The sequence below is a fragment of the Dunckerocampus dactyliophorus genome, chromosome 13 (assembly GCF_027744805.1).
Source record: "Dunckerocampus dactyliophorus isolate RoL2022-P2 chromosome 13, RoL_Ddac_1.1, whole genome shotgun sequence".
NCBI lineage: Eukaryota > Metazoa > Chordata > Actinopteri > Syngnathiformes > Syngnathidae > Dunckerocampus > Dunckerocampus dactyliophorus.
This window is the reverse complement of record NC_072831.1, coordinates 20567829-20586675: the sequence shown is the minus strand read 5'-3', so window position 1 is coordinate 20586675 and position 18847 is coordinate 20567829. Positions and strand designations below refer to the sequence as shown.

Below are 18847 nucleotides of genomic sequence, written 5' to 3'. Positions count from 1 at the left end.
ACTTAAACTCTGAAATTCACTCATAATTGTATTTATGCACCTATTATCATCATTGTATTAGAGGTTCCGTGGCGGTCAATATTTTTTATCTCGATGTAACTCACAAATAAAACGCAACAATTACTGTTTCATTTTAGTATAAAACGGTAAACAATCTCTTTATTTGCAACTAAATGTACAATTCACAAAATGAGTAAAACAAATGCGGTAAATGCGGATCAGCTTAAAAAAAACTGGCGCGGTCGCGATTGACGTCACTTCCTCTACAGGGCGATTGTCTCAGTGGAGTTGCCGTAGTATTTCCGCCGCTGATTTAGTCGCCAGAGTACTAGTTTACAAAAAGGTGAGGAGAACTTTACGTTGTGATTCGGTTAAGGGCAATTTAGCGACATACTTATCTTGCAAGACTCATTTCCAGGTCATGAAAAAACAATGTCTTCCAAATTTGGTGAGATAATGTGGGGAGTTGCTACTCATACAATTTCTTTACAGTAAACAATTTTTAATTGTTGGAAATACCACAAAACCGAATTTGAAGAACAGGATAATATATAATAATTTCAGACAACTGCAAAGGTGCGACTTATGCCATGGGGTCCACCGTTATATTCCAACTAAAGAAGTGCCTGATGACAGCTTTACCAGTTATCAATCAAGGCTCTTCAGTTGCCCCTGTGTTGCCTTATGCCACACACATTCTGTGCTACAGGGGCTTTTACTCCAACCGTGGATGGAGACGGCCGAGCAAAGGTAACACTATACAGGCCAATGTGCATGGTGGATTGAAAAACAGCACAATTAGACAGAGGACAGTAGAGTTAAGGGGAGAGGTCACAGATGGAAGAGGAAAGAACTATATTCCCCAGCAAAATGCTTCCATCCCCAAGTCTGTGTTTGCTGCTGGGACGGCAAAGAAGACAGCGGAGATGCTGAAGAGGAAAGCGGGTTCGTCCTCAGAAGAAGATCAGCGTCCTGCTGAGCTTGCAAGGAGGATGAACAGAGGAGATGGTAGGACAAAGTACAGCTGACTACTATGTTATGCTGTATTACAACTGTACTATACTGCTACAGTTTGATAAAAACACTAGAAAACGCAAATGCATGAAGGCGCAATCTTATCTTTTGGGCTTGTGCAATACATTCTGGAATGAGCCACTTTCAGTTACGTTTTTGTAAAGTTTTATGACCTTTGAGAGAATCTAAACATGAAAATGAACGAATGAGTGTTCCTCTCTAAAGTGGTGGCTTTTGGACAGGAAAGCTGTCGCCTCCCGATAAGCCACTGTCTGTTGAGGAGTGGAAGAAACTGAAGGAGTCTTTGGGAAGTCCAGCACGATTTGACATCCAGATGTTATCTGCACTGTTGCATAATGCGGCAGAGTTGGATATTGCAAAGTAAGACGACCTAGTGGTTTTGTACATTTTTGGTCCTTTCCCAATCTTCACGTTTTCTGCTTGTCTTTAGATCCCTGCTGACATTTGCAGCCACAGAATCAGGAACTCTATCCTATGAGTTGCTGCTACGGTACCTGACACTTTGTGTGAACGGCAATCACGACACGGAAGTATTTGATGTCTATGACATCATGCGAGTGAGTTTCCCCTCTCTGGATACGGGAGCTTGTAGTCTTTTTATCAGGTCTTTCAGCCGCACTGCAAGGTGGAAAGAAGCCCTCAGCATAGTACATTACCTCAAGAAAGTGAGCAATCGTTTTCTCTGATAAAATATGTATGTAGTATCATCTGTACTGCAATTAGCACTATCGGAGTATTATCATCTAGTTTTACTCTCAACTCTACAGGTTGTTACCCCATCACCGGGCAATTATGGCCATATAATTGCTGCAGCAATGCTAAACGGTGACCTAATCACGGCATGGGCTCTTTATGATGAATTAATGGCGAAGGGGCTCAACCCACAACAAGGCACTTGGGCCTGTTTGTTTAAGAGAGTGTGCACAGAGGAAGTAGCGACCATGTCGCTTAGCCAGCAGCAGGAGAGGCTGCTGGGAATTCTGCTGTACCTGAGAAACAATCAGGTTTACCCGCAGCGGAGCCTTGCGAGCAGCATCAAGACATGGTTTGAAAGGTAGGAGAGAACATCTACACAAAATGCCTTTTCATTGCTCGTGAATGTCATTCCCAGTGTCCTCACACTGAAAGAAGAAAATAAAACATTAAACTTTGTTAGTGTTTACACATTTGTGGCTAACTTAAGATGTTAGGATGAGGCAGAGGGGTTCCTATTTGCTTTCTGGACCTAGGAGAACTGTTCGATTAGGAGGTTTTGAGAGTGTGCGTGCTTCGTGTTGATTGCTGAATTACTGTATCTCGAAGCAACTGATACTACTTAGCAACCAGCAGAGGCACTGTTGATTCAGTCTGATCTTATTTTCAGTCTAAAGGACCTCAACATGACATCAGTTTTGACAGTGTTTCCCAACAATTACTGATCCGAGGCACATATTTCACATTAGAAACATCTCACAGCACACCACCAAACAAAAATGTTGCATTAACTGCAACAGGTGGCTACATACAGGGGTGTGAAAAAGTGTTTGCCCCTTTCCTGATTTCTTATTTTTCTGCATGTTTGTCGCACTGAAATGTTTCAGATCATCAAACAAATTAAAATATTAGTCAATGACAGCACAACTGAATACAAAATGCAGTTTTTAAATAAAATGTAAACCTAATAACTGGTTGGTAGCAGTAACAACTGCAATCAAGCGTTTGCGATCACTTGCAGTGAGTGTCTTACAGCGCTGTGCTTTTGGCTTCATTTGTTTTTTCTTTAGCCATTCAGAGGCGGACTTGCTGGTGTGTTTTGGATCATTGTGCTGCTGCAGAACCCAAGTTGGTTTCAGCCCGAGGTCACAAACAGATGGCTGAACATTCACCTTTAGGAATTTTTGGTAGACAGCAGAATTCATGGTTCCATTTATCACAGCAAGTCTTCCGGGTCCTGAAGCAGGAGAATAATCCCAGACCAATACACTACTACCATCATATTTTACCGATGTGTATGATGTTCTTTTTCTGAAATTCTGCGTTACTTTTACACCAGATGTAATGTGACACACACCTTCCAAAAAGTTCAACTTTTGTCTCATCAGACCACAGATTATTTTCCCAAAGGTCTTGGGGATCATCAGGATGTTTTCTGGCAAAATTGAGACGAGCCTTAATGTTCTTTTTGTTCAGCAGTGGTTTTGGTCTGGGAAGTCTGCCATGCAGGCCGTTTTTGTCCAATGTCTTTCTTGTGGTGGAGTCCTGAACACTGACCTTAACTGAGGGAAGTGAGGCCTGCAGTTCTTTGTTGTGGGGTCTTTTGTGACCTCTTGGATGAGTCGTTGCTGCGCTTTTGGGGTAATTTTGGTTGGCCGGCCACTCCTGGGAAGGTTCACCATTGTTCCATGTTTTTGCCATTTGTGGACAATGGCTGTCAGTGTGGTTCGCTGGAGTCCCAAAGCTTTAGAAATGGCTTTATAGCCTTTTCCAGACTGATAGATCTCAATGAATCTCAGTTAAGTTATGTTTTAACAGGGGGGCAATCACAATTTCACACAGGGCATGAAGGTTTGGACTTTTTTCTCCCTTTAATAATAAAAGGTTTAATTTAAAAACTGCATTTTGTGTTCAGTTGTGTTGTCATTGACTAATATTTAAATTAGTTTGATGATCTGAAACATTTAAGTGTGACAAACATGAAAAAAAAAAAAAAACACTTTCACACCACTGTATGTACAGTAAGGGAAATGGGACATTATGTCCCGGGAGAGCTTTTCGCCAGCTTGGACAGGCACGTGTGTGCGCACACACACATTGCAAAAACATATTGAAAAACTGTCGGTCCATAAGGTGGATTGTCCCGTGTAGGGCACACTGAACAGGATGCAGTTTTATGATGTACTTTGCATCCCTAATACAAACATGCATCTTTACCATATTGAAATGAAGAAATATTATGCACTGAAAACTATTGTCAATCGGGAAAGTAATTTCATAAATAAATAATCAAGTTTGGTATAAATCTGTCATATATCCAATATAAATGATTTAGAGTCATATCAAACCTCATATTTTATGCTTTATACTCACAAAAGGATGAATTCTCTGTGACTTTGTTTCCAGTATTCCAGGGCAGCATTGGCGAGGAACTTGGAGCAGTGCTTCTCCAAAGTAACTGCAACACTGACTTGATCATACCGTATAAGACAATTTAACTCTCACGTTTTCAAAAGTAAAGTCTTTTGTTCGTGTGTGCTTAGGGGCATGTGCAAGAGTTGTGGAACAGAGTTAGAATCCATTCAGCTGACTGCCGAGGAGTACCAAGAGTTGAGAGAGAGAGTCATGACTGATATCATCCAGGGACAAGACGTTTTTAACAAGACAACACCAGAGGTCAGTTTTATGGGTTGTATGTCTTTTTTTTTTTTTTATCGGTACCAACAATTACAGGTATTGGCATTAATCTTTAATCAGTGTCCTGACACTTCAAAATGAAACAAACCAATAGAGCAACTCTCTTGCTTGCTTCTGCTAGATGGCGTCATTTGCACGCATATACTACCTGCAGTTGGTTGAAGTATATCTGTGAGGAAGAACAGGCTTCCGGCTTATCATATATTGTAGTTGTGAAGTGTAAGATGTATCAAAGGTGCATAATATTGAATAATATTATTGATGGATGTGGAAATATTACACATGAGTACCAAAAGTTGAGCAGTTCCAAAAATGCATGGTCTATGCATGCTTAATTATCAAAATCATGAGTGAATCACATGAGTGAGTTTATTTGAATCTTTTTTTTCACTAGAGTATAATTTTGTTGGGGTGCCTTTGCTTTATTGTTTTTTCCCCCCTCATTTGCATACATACGGCACATACCACTTGTATAGTGCTGTACAGTCTAGTGCTTGTTTTGCAGAGCAAGATTTATGTATGCAAGTGCAGATGTATTCAGGGTTCTGTCCAGGAGCACGTGTGTTGGAGTCATATTACCCGCAGCAGCACAATGAGCTGGTCTCACATATCAGCTCTGGAAAGTCCCTGGATAATTACACCAGACGTAGACTCCCTGTCGCGCGTCTTCCCTCCTCTGTCCTTGCTACTTCCCTTTTTAGTTGACATTTTTCCACAAAATATATAAGATGAGATGTTTGGACCGTTCTTTTTCATGGGAGGAATGATTATACAATGTACATTGTCAGTGATTTAAAAAAAAAAAAAGAGGAAGAATAGTGTTTACAAGTTTTTAATTCTAATTTACACACGGTCAAAATGATAGGTGCAGGTTCACATACGTATACACTGTACGTATACTCCCACCAATACAAGCAAGTTTTAGCAAGTTTCACCTTCACAAGATGCATTTTGTCGGCAACAGCAGTCCTCTGGCATAATTCAGTCTGGATATTTGTCCACTCTTCTTGGCAGAATTGGTTGGTTTCCTGGCACGGACTTGGCTTTTAAGCATAAACCACAAATGTTCAATAGGATTGAGATCAGGGATTTAAGAAGGCCACTCCAGACTCTTAATTTTCATTCATTCATTCATTTTATGTGCAGCGTAATCCTCATTAGGGTGTATAGATGCTTAACTTTAGCCTGGGAATTTCTAGAATTTGGCAGTAAGTAGTTCTCCTCCTTTGTGGTTCCAGCCACTATTTGCAGCTTACCAGCATTTGCATGATGCTACGAGCACCGTACTCCATTCTTAGGTTTGAAAGCCTCGCCCTAACTCCTCTGCGCAGACTTCTTGTCATTGTAGCCAGATACTTGTGACCATGAAATCTTTATGCAGAAGGCATTTCACTGCAAATTTTCGTCTAGCTTGACGGTGTTGATTGAGAAGCAGGGGTTTCCTCAGGTCGAAACCCTGTCAGTCTGTGGTGATGTCAAACTGGCGTCACTGTGGACAGTGACACCGGTGTTCCAGCGCTTGCCAGTTCATGGCCGCGAGCCTCGGTGGTTCCTGGCTTGTTCCTGCACATCCCCACCGGTTTTTGAGGGTGACAGTTTGGGTCTTTTTCCAGATCTTTGGAAAGTGGTGATAAATCCCAAGAATCAAATGAGGGCAATAAAAAAAAGAATGAACAACTTCTTACTTTTATCCCTGTGGTTGGCTTACACACTGGAAGGGGTGTTGCAAGGGAGGGAGAGACAGGTTTATTGGAGGACAAAGTTTCAATCATGAGACCACTACGCTGCGCTGCTTAGTTATCACTGTTCATTTCATAGGAGCAGATCATTTCACATGTTTAAAGATACCTTTAGCCAAGATGGTGGTCCCGACAGTCCAAGCATGCAGCCAACATTGGTCGACATTTTTCCCTTTTCTGAGCGTTTTACGATGTCAAATTTAACGTTCCCTTTTCTGTTCCTTGATGCACTGCGACCAGAAGAGTCTACCTCTTGGGAGACATAATGAAGGGAAAGAAAGTTGGCTAAAAAGAACAAAAGAGACACAGTCCTTAATCAATGTAGCGACGTGCGACTACGTTTTCTGTTGCCTATGTATTCTTTCGCCGCATGCATGTAACGCGTTCTCTTTTTCTTTTTGTACTACATAAATTATTTATTAGAGTGGGTACGTAACCACAAAACTGCAGAACACGAAACGTTGTAACACGAGGGCTGTGTGTGAACTATGCTTAAGAGCCGTGCCCGTATCAGGCAACTTAAATGAACGCTACCAATTCTACTATGGAGACTACTGTATCTTCGGACCTGTACTGTAGCTGTAATTTTGACCCTGTGTAAAGTTGAGAAAATTCTAAATAAATTCAAACCTGCGCACCCAATTGCCATGATGAGTGTATGTAACATGTCTGACCATGACTGTGCGTGTGTTTACTGACCTTTTCCAATCCATGTAGTAACGGCAATATATTTTCTTTGGTTATATCGCCTGGAGAAATACAAGAAACATTTCCTTTTTTAAGGTCACATTTATTTTGACTGTGTGTGTGTGTGTGTGTGTGTGTGTGTGTGTGTGTGTGTGTGTGTGTGTGTGTGTGTGTGTGAGAGAGAGAAAGAGAGACTGTGCACATAGTTTCAAGTCTGGGGGAATTCACAGAAGTCTATTTCCACACTGCCGCTATCTAAAAGTGAAAACACAAACATTGTTTCCATGCGGGAGCATAGCACGATGTTCTAAAGCTGGAACTCGGTATTTGAAATGGAATGGGACCCACAAGTGAGAGACTGCCTGCTTCCTCATATCATATATTGCATATACTCTAAATAGTTACTGTCCAAATATAATTAAACCACTGACGCTTCAATGCTGTAATGCTAAATTTAATTTTAAAGCAATGCCAAGATGTTCAGATTTGTTCCTCAATCTTAAAAATTGCAATAAAGTTCAAATTAGTGCATTTGGATGGCTGTAGCTTTGTTTTGGACATTGTTTTTTTCCACTATTTTTTGTGCATTATTCCATATAAAGCTCCTCCACAGTCTAAATGTTTCTTTCGGCATTCATATGTCTTTTATTTCCATTTGAATGTTTAAAATTTGGCACATATTCAGTTTTAGGACAAACAAATCATCTTAAAAGCGCCACAAAGAGTCCAAAATGTCTGTGTACGTTTGTTGCCATTAGTCAAGTGTAACTTGCCTTATATGCAACACTACTTTTTGTAACAGAAGATGGATAATGGATCTTTTTTTCTGATTGTCTTTTGTCAAGAACACAACATTTCTGCCAAAAAGACCTCAGATACGATATTATGTTTCACGTGTGTCTGTTTTCCTCGTCTCTCGCCTCCAAACAGGCAGGAAGAGGGTACACTCTGTGCATTGGTTTCATCACCTTGGCGCATTTGTTCCATAGAACAATGGCATGAACGGAGTGAGCCCTTTTGCCAGTCATACAGTCTCTTTGTCTCGGTGGGTGGAGGCGGCACCGGAAGCTTACACACAGAGTGCAGAAGACTGCAACACAGTCGAAATTAATTTAGCAGATTGACGTCAAGTCAGTTTATTTAGCGCCAAAGTTCTTGTTTATAAAATACCTGTATGTGTACACTGTATGGTTATTCCACCCTGGAAAAAGAACTGTACAATACGTCATTAAGGGCCCATAATGAATAAGACATTCAAGCCCATGATGAGTGTATGTGAATCTCTGACCGAAAGTGTGTGTGTTTTCTCAGGAGTTGGACAGATTCAAGGCATTTGTGAGGAGGAAGCCTGCTTTTGATGTTGTTGTGGACGGGCTTAATGTGGCAAATGTCAATAACAACAGAAGCAAACTGTCAGAGACGGTAAGAACATACACAATGTGGCATGACAAGGGAAAGAAAGAGGCTTAGCAGTTTAACAGTTTCAGTCACACAGGCACGGTTTTGCCGTTTTCAATATATCGGTCAGACCAGGGGCTTTTTTTTTTTTCAGTATGACTAATCAGCCATTGTTTGAACATGTGCGTGTGGGGGGAACTTTTATAACACCCCATTAGTTTTAAAGAATACTTTGCCTTCTCATGTACAGTGCCCACATCCGTCTGTTCGGATGTGTGAGTGAGCAGCAAATCATGTGCTTCAAATGTTGTCTTTACAACTCTACGACAGCGTTCCAAATGTAGTCGTGTGGCATGTGGACCAGTCTCCTAAAAGGGGTACCAAAAGCGTGACACTGCAAGCTGAAGATTTGCATATTAAAGTATCATTTTAATATATATCGCTTTCCCATCTCTATCTATCACTATACAGTAAATGCTTTAAACCAGGGCTGTCCAAATTTGTGTGAAAGGATGCAAGGGCCAATTTGATATTGTGTAAAGCAACACATGTAGATATGCGGAGAAGTTATGTATAATTCAAGTAAAAACTGCATCTCAGCTTTGTGATGTAGGTGAAAAAGCCTATTATTAGTATTAACTTCGGTCTTTGCTGTTTCTGTCCCATTTTTGATATTGTTTTTTAATTTTTATTTTCAAAGACTTCAACTTTCTTCTTAGATAATCTTCCTAAATATTCTTTATTGTGTTTTGTTTGTTTCTTATAATATTACGACTTTCAAAACATTACATTTTTTCTTTTAATATTTTTCCTCGTTAGTTTATTCTCATAAAATTGTGATTTTTTTCCTCGTTAGATTTAGACTTTTTTTCTCTTAATAGTTTGACTTTCTTCTCCTAAAATTACAGCTGTTTTTTTCCATCTCTGCTGGCCTTAAATGGCCCCTGGCCTGCATTTTGGACACCCCTGTTTTAAACTTACCTTAAATTGTCACAAACCTGCTCCAAAATGGCAACGCATGTCGCATGTAACATGGAGCTAGTGGATGGACATAGCTTCAAGCTCTGTGTGAGACCCAACACTGTATTCTTTAAAACATTGTTAGTTAGCACTTCAGTAATACACTTCATCCTTGGCGTGATGTAAAAAAACAGTTCCCCAAAGTGTGTTGATTAGTATCTGAGACATGTGACATAATTTAGTTTAGTTTATTATTTATTTAATCAAGACAATGTGCAAACAAAATTTACAAAAAGAAGAGATGGATTACACCAGATTCCATCTTTCCATCTGCAGTCCCTGGCCAGGTAAGTTAAAACAATAAAATACAGTCAATATCAATAAAATACACTCAACATCCATCCATACACCTATCTCCAGCCATTCACCTAACATCTCAATTGAAAATGATTACATCACCTTACTTTGTAAATGGCAATTTAAACGTAATTAATGTTGATACTGCTGGTTTCTCAGTAATACGTTCCTCGTGTTTCAAGAAAAATCGTTCAGGTCAGAAGGTAGTTTCAGACTGTCTGGAAGGTTATTCCATTCTTTGATGGCTCTAAAAGAAAAGGCTGTCTGTGCAAAGGCTTCATTGAGGTAGTCCACAGTCATGACGAGCTGGACACCTAGACGTTCTATTTGTCTTCTCAGAGCACAACTGCACAAGCACATGCACAAGCTGGCTGAAATTGAGATCAGATTGGGTTAATACACAACAGACTCGAAGAAAATAGTCAACACCGTTTCCCCTGTTTATTCAATGTATGCAGTATATTTGTATTTGGTTATAGCTGTGTGTGTACCTGTTTGGTACAGGGTAGAAGACTGACCCATATAGGTTTAAATGTGGTTTCCGGATGTGTTTCAGTTGTTGGCAGTGGTGTCGGAGCTCAAGCTACAGGGCCTGACCATTCTGGTACTGGGGAGGAAACACATGCTGCGGCCATCCAGATCGTGGGACAAACACAACATGAAACTTATCCAGGAGAAAGCTCATTGCTTTTTCACTGACAACATGTGAGCATCCAAATGATAAATGCAGAATATCAAGGCGCCATCCCACTGCACCATTTAATCATTCCGTCATATGTTTTTTGACTTATTTGTCTTTCAACTGGTTTACAGATACAGTATATCTAGTCATTGACAGATACATCTTCTGCAATTGAGCTACTGTAACCAAGCAATTTCCCTTGTGGAGCAATAGTCTAAGTATAAAACGGTGCTAGGGGTTTCCCACAGCCAGCTTTAAATGTTACTCAGGCATTTTTTTTTTGTTATTCCGGTGGAATCTTACTGCTTTTTCGACTGTTATAGCAGTTGGACAGGTGGACAGCTAGTCCTCCTCCAGCCATGGAGCTCACCATGCTCAACATGACAACATTTTCACAACAATGACATGCTTAACGATAGATCTAAATGAATTGCACCATGCTTGACTGTAGGCAAGACAATTATCTACACCATTATTTTGCAATAATGACTGCGTATTGAGATCTGGTTACTGTGGTTACTTTACTGTGTCCACTCACAATTCACTGTTCCATCAGTTCTGAGGATGACCCATTCTTGCTGTATGCCACTTTGCATTCTGGGAACCACTGTCGCTTTGTGAGTCGGGACTTGATGAGGGATCACAAGGCTTGTCTGCCGGACGAAGCCACCAGGCGGCTCTTTTTCAAATGGCAGAGAGGCCATCAACTGGTGGTGCATAGTCGTGTTTCGGTGGGGAGGAGGGTACAGTTTCAGGTGAGGAAGACAAGGAGCAAAAAATGGACGGCAAGGACACAAAGACGTGCTTGTTTATACTTTTGATATGTGCTTGTGTGTTCAGAGTATTCCCAGCTATGACACCATTGTCCAGACTACAGGAGACACCTGGCACATCCCCTATGATGACACAGATGTCAGGAGCTCATATGAAGTTCCACAGAAATGGCTGTGTCTTACCAAGATTCACTGAATTTACTCACACGTTGAAATATTTGGGGTTTAAGAAAAAAAATCATCATAATTGTACTTCTGAATAAAAAGGTTACCACCAAAGCAACGTCTGCACCATTGTGTGTGATTATTTTATTTTAACATCTCTGCAATACAGTATTGTAGACCTGGCTATTAAAGTTGAGGTGACCCGGATGTTGAAGCCTTTATTTTGACGGAGCATTTCCGGGGCAAACTTCTTTTTATTTGAGTGTTCTTCCGTCCACCGGTTATAATTTCATATTAAACTTATTTTGCGCGCCTTCTCATGTCGTCATGTCTCGGGGCTCAAGTGCGGGGTTTGACCGTCATATCACTATCTTCTCTCCGGAGGGGAGACTCTACCAAGTCGGTCAGTAAAGGAGAAAAATCCTGCTCTGTCACTTGCTAACTAGCTAGCATTAGCTAGCAGCACGTTTATCGTATGGTGCTGCATGTTATTACAATAGTCTTAGCGAGTGTTATAATTGTAGTATTCGCTAAGATTATTGGTACTTCATCCAACATTAGCTTTATGGATACAGACACTTATCTTTATAAATGCTGAAATTAGGTTGACATACTGGCTCGTATATTTTTCATTGAAAAGTTGGGAAAGATTTCCACTGCTTCAATGACGTAACTAGTCGGTATCTTTATATTTATATATTTACTCGGTATATTTGACGCTGTTGCACTAGCCCAAACAAACATAATATAATACCGTAGTGCCAATACCACTACAGCGTCACAACACAGGCCACTTTGATTAAGTGGGTTATTTCTCTGTTGCACTGTCACTATTTACTACTACTATATTGTTTTGAGTTTATATTGATAAACGTTACAAATAGTTAGGACTATAGACCGGCGCATCAGTCATCACAATCACAACAAACTGAAGACGATCACGAGTTTTTCTTTCTTTACTTTGGTGGAATACCGTACATCTCAACTTATTCCTCCAAGTCGAGTGAGGAATGTGCCTATTGAAACTTTACAAATAAAGGTGTAATTACAATAAAATATTTTCATTATGGGAAAATGATATTTTCTAGGCAAACTAATAGAAATGAGAAATGTTTTGGTTGAACTTTCAACACGATTCAAGTTTGTAGAAAATCCCATGACATGTATTGTGTAGGGGCGTCACAAGACGATACACGAGATTGGGTCGACGAGAAGGAGACAAGATTTTAACATTACACAAGTACAATTAAAAAAATCTTAACAAATATATGACAATGTATTGCAATTTACAAAATTAATTTCTATTATGTTACACTCTTCTGCACTGTGTGTGTGTGTCTCCCCGCCTCCACCCACATAGACAAAGAAACTGTATGACTGACAAAAGCCGTTGTTCTATGGAACAAATGTGCTAAAACCAATGTACAGAGTGAACCCTCTTCCCCTGCCTGTTTGGAGGCGAGAGATGAGGAGAACAAACGCATGCACATGGCAATATATCGAGGCCGGCAAACGGATCAAGGTCATTGTCATTTATTATGTGAGTAATACACCCATGACACTTTTTTTTTCTGAATGAGAAATCTTGTCACCTTTTAATCTTGCGAGATCTTGTGACATGAGATCTTGTGACGACCCCAGTATCGCGTAATGCCATCTAGCCCAAAAATACTGGGTTTTGAATTTTGGGCTAAATCGCCCAGCCGTGTATGGAACTTTGTTTTGAACTACATTAGAATTATTGGTGAATATTGTTTGGAGCGTATACTGTGTATGCTTTCTGTGTGTTTTCAATTGAAAAAGAAATCAAAACATTTCATAATAAAATGCTAACTTATTATGGTAGCTAAATAAAGTACAATTCCACAGGCACCAGGAATGAATCAATGGCATAATTGCAATGGTTGTATGGTGATGAAGACATGATCTACATGGACTGAATGTTTAGTTGGTATCTTCCTCAGAGTATGCCTTCAAGGCAATCAACCAGGGAGGACTGACCTCTGTAGCAGTCAGAGGGAAGGACTGTGCTGTGGTCGTCACCCAGAAGAAAATCCCAGTGAGTATAAATGGACACCATCACAAACACACACACACACACACACACACGTGACCACATTCCTCAGCTGACATTGCAGCGGGTACATCCATAGTGTTTCTTATGTCTTGGTCATGTGCTCTTCAGGACAAGCTGCTAGATGCCGGGACAGTCACACATCTATTCAAAATAACAGAGAACATTGGGTGTGTAATGACCGGCATGACGGGTAAGCCAGCTGACACAATCTTAACCCCAAACATGGGGGAGGTCCGGTTTCCTCTTGCTCATGTGAGGTTTTGTTGATTGTCTTGCTCCTGAGCTTACTCCATGTTCGAAGTGCTGTGGCTACAAGCGTATGAAAGCATTTGAGCCAAGAGAGCAAAGTACGAGAAGAAGGAGTGTCCCGATCCGATATAAATATCCGGATTATAGCCGCCTGTGTCTAAAATCTCCAATATTGACACTGCGATACAAGCAGTCCGTTCCAGGCGTCACGCCAGCGCTTGTGTGCAGCAGCACCACTTCTATTCATCATGCAGAGCTCACGTGATCACAACAGCAGCATGTGCTAGCGTGTTTAGCACGGCGTAGGAGTGATGTCGGCTATGTGGCAGTAGATGAGTGCAATAAAAATATGGTGTATGGTATTATTGACCACTCCGGGGTCCCGCTCAGATAACACTCTAACATTATCAGATGGACTCATCAATGTTAATTGTGGGTTTTGGAGCCATTTTGTACACATGGTGCATTACTTTAGATAGATAAACTCAGTGTTGCCGTTTTATACAGTCCTCCCTCACTCCATTGCGGTTCGAGCATCGCTCCCTCACTCTATTGTGTTTTTTCAAAAATAAATAAAGTAATACATGATTGCTGTTCTGTGGTTGACGGCCTATCAGTCCAAAAAAATACATATTTAAACAAATGTTCTATATTATTGGCCTAAGCATTTTCAAGCATAAAAATGTTTAAATGAACTAAAATACAAATACATTTTAAGGCAACACAAGACATTTATGAACTGTAGTGTACACTAGCCACAACCTGTCACTAGTAATATACACCAGACTTGTATTATTTTATAATTATTTATTTCATAACAGGCACAGTAATAACATAATAATAATCATAGTCATCATCATCATCATCATCATCATAATAACACGGGCTACTGTTGTGGCTGTACTCCAGCTAAAACTCAACTGAATCCCCAATGTCAACATAACTTCCTGTCCACACATCCAGAAGACATTTATTGCAACACACATGAGCACGAGTCTTATGTATGTCTTAAATGCATTATTTTCTCAGAGTAGATCAAGTATATTGGGTAATATGAGTGTAAAGGTGACCATAGTTATTTTATGTCTACAGGGCTCTCACAATGTTACCTTTACAAAGTTTTAAACAGGTTTTCTATGCGCTAACTATGAAAATATTGAACATATTAATATTGAATCCTACTTTGCGGAAATTCACTTATCACGGTCGGGTCTGGAACCAATTAATCGTGATAAACAAGTTATTACTGTGATATAAAGTGAATATTAATTTAACAATGGTAGCAAATATACAGTACATGCATACAATCATGGAAAAAATGATTAGGCCACCCTTGTTTTTTTTTCAGTTTATTGTTCATTTTAATGCCTCTTACAACTAAAGGTACAATTGTTGGGACAAATATAATGATGACAACAAAAAAAGCTCAGAAGCGTTTAATTTTTTTGGGAGTACAATGTCATAGCTATTGATGCAAGAATGATGCAAATGCTATTTCTTAGATAAAACGACTGCACTAATAGATCATAGAAAGCGAGCAGCTAAGAACGCACACACACACACGTACACGCACACACACAAACCGGAAGCAGAAGTGATACTTTTAAAGTAAAAGGTTTCAAGTAAAAGGTTTCAAAACAAGAGTCTGCATAAACAGGGAGTAATAATAATTCCTAATACTGTACGTAGCTCCAAATGGATTAGTGGCAGTTCCAATTACTTAACGGCAAGCTGTCACAAAGAAATGGACGTATGGGAAACACTGATTAATAATTAATCGTAATCCTTTGGATGTTGCAGGAACGTCCTGGTTGACGGGTCTTAGCAGAGCAAACTAATAGGATTCTACATTCATACACTAACAATGGAAAATGATGGTGGTTTTTTGCCCATGTGACCCTCTTCCGGCCTTTCTCCAGCTGACAGCAGGTCTCAGGTGCAGAGAGCGCGATATGAAGCATCCAACTGGATGTACAAGTACGGCTATGAGATCCCTGTTGGCATGTTGTGCAAGCGCATGGCTGACATCTCACAAGTCTACACACAGAATGCTGAGATGAGGCCGCTAGGATGCTGTGAGTAGTGCATCAGTTGTTATTGTTGTTGTTATGATGCGTTTGTATTTCTTTTTAATTGATGACAGCTGCAAAATACCATTATATACCATTTAGGACTGTATATTTTCCCTAACAAAGACTGGTCTTATAACGAGGGTCTAGAGGGAGAGATCGAAATAGAGAGACAGAGCTTCGGATGCATTTTCTCTTATATATTTGTAACTTCTTCATGTTTTTTGATGCAGTTTCATCTCTGTATTGTATTCCACCCAGCAAACAGCATTTTGTTTAGCAATTTTTGATTTATTGCAATTTTTCCCATAGGAAATAACATAAGTCCAAATTATTTGTTACACATACTACATTTTATAGAGAAGAATTATAGTTTTACATGCAGAAAACAATGTGAAATAATTATAAATGATGAAAGGGTGGAACTTGTTGGTGTGGACTTCCCGTACATCCACGCGAGATTGAAGTCAACAGTGTTTGTAACCTTCTCTATCAAATTACTGTCCCTCGCAAATTTCTTTGGCCCCATTGCGGGTTTCTTAGCAGTCACTTTCAATAAAAAATGGACAGTCAGCAATGCTTAGGGTCAATTTTGCGTAACGTTACATTACAGGGCAAACGAAAGCTGAGAGAGTGTACGAAAACCCAGGCAACATTTTTGATGAATCATATGAAAACTGGGGCGTACCAAAACTGAGGTTTAACCATCTACATGGTTGCTTCAGGCATGATGGTGGTGGGAGTGGATGACGAAGTGGGTCTGCAGCTGTTTAAGTGTGATCCAGCGGGCTACTACTGCGGTTTCAAAGCCACTGCAGCTGGAGTGAAACAGACAGAAGCCATCAGCTTCCTGGAAAAGAAAGTCAAGAAGAAACCGGACTGGAGCTATGAACAGACCATAGAGGTACTTGACACGCTCTTGCACGCAGCACACACATACCAGAGAGACGCCGCATTCCCTCATGCTTATCCAATGAAACCTGACCCTGGGGACAGCCCTTGACCAGTGGTGGCCTGTGAGCAAATGGTGCCATGTTTGATTCCACTGACGTAACGCTAATGGCTCAACTCCCTGGGGTGCCGCTGTGTTTGAAAACATCTTCCATCAACGGGCTTGCTGGGACCTCTCATGAAGACATTTTTATAATACTAAAAAACAATGTGGTTTCTTTGAAACATAAGCAGTGAACATGGTGTGTGCAAGCGTGCAAGAGAATTGTGACTCAGCATTATATTTTCATCATGAAAGGTACTTTGAAATACTGTAGTAGCAGAGGTGTTAGGGAACAGACACATACCCAATCTTGTAATAGCTGTCCCGTTCACTTCATATGCAGTGGAAGCGCACCATCAATAAACTATTATGTTATGTTATGTTCTCTCCCGTTCCTCGTTGCTGCTCTCTCCTCCAACCAGACGGCCATCTCAAGCCTGTCCACTGTCCTGTCCATCGACTTCAAGCCCTCAGAGTTGGAGGTGGGGGTCGTCTCCACCAAAGAACCTCGATTCAAGTGAGTGTAGAGAGAAGTAAAACGGCGGCTTCAACCTCAAGGTCCAAGTAGAGAACAGATTATCAGGCTTATCAGAAGAAACACCATGAACTGTTTTCCATGTGTTAATGTGCACATCTGCCTTCCAGGATTCTCTCAGAGTCCGAGATCGACACTCACCTGGTGGCTTTGTCAGAGCGAGAGTGAGACAGTCACAAGTCTGATGGTGGATGGAATTCTCTTTCGCAAGATGAACACTTTGATATAAGTAGGGTGAATATGTAACCCGCTTGTTTTTGTTTCTTTTTGCACTTATCCAGGACTGGACAAAATATGACCATATTCTTCTACCAATGCCACCTTTGCATACCTGCAAAAGTTACCTTATCTTGTTCTTTCCCTTTCTGACTGAACATGTGTTGATGAGCAGCATCTTCACATGGAAACAATGCTTTTTCACCATCTTGACTCAGGGTGAACAACAATATGGCGCCTCTGAGCCTCAACTCCTCTGCTTTATTTTGCAGTGCCAGGTTGGTGTTTGTAATCACATATATTTAGTAATAATGCAGGGAATAGATGATTTATCCTTCCAAACTTGTCCGCTACGGTCAATCTCAGCAGGAACTCACTAATTACTTCATTGCGGAGTTTTCCTTTTCTGTGCCTGGAACCTTTGCTGCCTTAGTCTTGATATCAATCTGACAGCATGCAGTTCATTTACTGCTGGTGCTTTTGGAGCAGAGTTGTTCTTCATGTTGGTAAGTGGAAATGAGGAGCTTAATGTTCTTGTTCTTCTTGAAATAAATATCTTGTTGAGAAATATTAAATTGAATGCAGAACAGTTTGTACAATGTGGGGCTGCTTTATTGACTTTTAGGGTGCATTCATGCAGTGGTGCAGCTTTTGTGACAAAACTCAAATATTCCAAATAGGGGTGCCACGAGACACTCGGTCCACGAAATGAGACGATACACGAGACTGGGTCTATAGGGACTTTGAAGAAAAGTACAATGAAAAAAAATCTAAAAATATATATATAACAATATATTGCAATCTAGTAATTTAATTCCTACTATGTTAAACTCTTCTGCACTCTGTGTGTATGCTAGCAGCCCCCCCCCCGCCTCCACCCACCCAGACAAAGACACTATGACTGACAAAAGGACTCACTCCGTTCATGCCATTGTTCTATGGAACAAACGCGGGAAAGTGCTGAAACCAATGCACACAAGGCGAGACAAGGAAAGCAGACACGCATGCACATGGCAATTATTGAGGCTGGCAAAATTATCAAGGTCATTTTCTATTATTGTGTGATCAAGTCATTTATTCTTGGCCCAGCCTTCGTGCCCTCCAGGCATTTTTTTGCTGAACAAGAAATCTTGTCATGTTTCAATCTCACGAGATCTCGTGACACCCTTCATTCCAAACCAACATGCTATTTGCTGGTTGAATTTTATTTGGATTTTGGCCAGCTGAGGTGGAGGTTTCACCAAAAGGTTCTAAAATTTGCTTTTAAAGAGCCCCCCAAACAAAAAGACAACATTTCCGACATATTTCCTAATATAGTTCTCCTTCCTGCTTGCTTTTTGCATTCAACTTTTCAACTCGAGTAAACCGCACCCAACTTAGGCGACTGACAGCAATGTGGAGCTCCACACATCCATGCATCCACGCATCCACACATCCATGCATCCACACATCCATGCATCCATGAATCCACGCATCCATGAATCCACACATCCATGCATCCACACATCCATGAATCCACAC

At 40.5% G+C, this 18847-nt stretch overlaps 2 protein-coding genes across 5 annotated transcripts; both read left to right on the top strand.

Moving 5' to 3' along the window:
• Positions 1 to 262: 262 nt before the first annotated feature.
• Positions 263 to 11288, top strand: prorp (protein only RNase P catalytic subunit). Of its 2 annotated transcripts, none has more exons than XM_054797389.1 (10): positions 263 to 1008; positions 1257 to 1395; positions 1466 to 1700; positions 1803 to 2089; positions 4135 to 4182; positions 4272 to 4404; positions 8163 to 8273; positions 10123 to 10271; positions 10805 to 11003; positions 11089 to 11288. In XM_054797389.1, the coding sequence occupies exons 1-10, from the start codon at positions 591 to 593 to the stop codon at positions 11215 to 11217; spliced, it is 1848 nt and encodes a 615-aa protein (XP_054653364.1). In that variant the 5' UTR covers positions 263 to 590; the 3' UTR covers positions 11218 to 11288. The 2 variants fall into 2 exon arrangements, with proteins under 2 accessions (XP_054653364.1, XP_054653365.1); XM_054797390.1 differs by having other exon boundaries at positions 902 to 1008; positions 1262 to 1395.
• A 132-nt stretch (positions 11289 to 11420) lies between these two features.
• Positions 11421 to 17906, top strand: psma6a (proteasome 20S subunit alpha 6a). Of its 3 annotated transcripts, XM_054797589.1 has the most exons (8): positions 11421 to 11589; positions 13151 to 13245; positions 13372 to 13453; positions 15432 to 15587; positions 16307 to 16485; positions 16998 to 17092; positions 17221 to 17297; positions 17392 to 17906. In XM_054797589.1, exons 1-7 carry the CDS (start codon positions 11514 to 11516, stop codon positions 17276 to 17278), a joined length of 741 nt encoding a protein of 246 aa, XP_054653564.1. In that variant the 5' UTR covers positions 11421 to 11513; the 3' UTR covers positions 17279 to 17297; positions 17392 to 17906. The 3 variants fall into 3 exon arrangements, with proteins under 3 accessions (XP_054653564.1, XP_054653563.1, XP_054653565.1); XM_054797588.1 differs by having other exon boundaries at positions 17221 to 17906; XM_054797590.1 differs by lacking the exon at positions 11421 to 11589 and adding an exon at positions 11632 to 12726 and having other exon boundaries at positions 17221 to 17906.
• The last annotated feature ends 941 nt before the right edge of the window (positions 17907 to 18847 follow it).

Excerpts from the sequence above, each read along its gene's own strand:
- psma6a (XM_054797589.1), top strand. The coding sequence starts at position 11,514 with ATGTCTCGGGGCTCAAGTGCGGGGTTTGACCGTCATATCACTATCTTC. Across the intron at positions 13,454-15,431 it reads TGTAATGACCGGCATGACGG|CTGACAGCAGGTCTCAGGTG; the intron begins GTAAGCCAGCTG and ends GCCTTTCTCCAG. Across the intron at positions 16,486-16,997 it reads GCTATGAACAGACCATAGAG|ACGGCCATCTCAAGCCTGTC; the intron begins GTACTTGACACG and ends TCCTCCAACCAG.
- prorp (XM_054797389.1), top strand. The coding sequence starts at position 591 with ATGGGGTCCACCGTTATATTCCAACTAAAGAAGTGCCTGATGACAGCT. Across the intron at positions 1,396-1,465 it reads GCAGAGTTGGATATTGCAAA|ATCCCTGCTGACATTTGCAG; the intron begins GTAAGACGACCT and ends GCTTGTCTTTAG. Across the intron at positions 1,701-1,802 it reads TAGTACATTACCTCAAGAAA|GTTGTTACCCCATCACCGGG; the intron begins GTGAGCAATCGT and ends TCAACTCTACAG.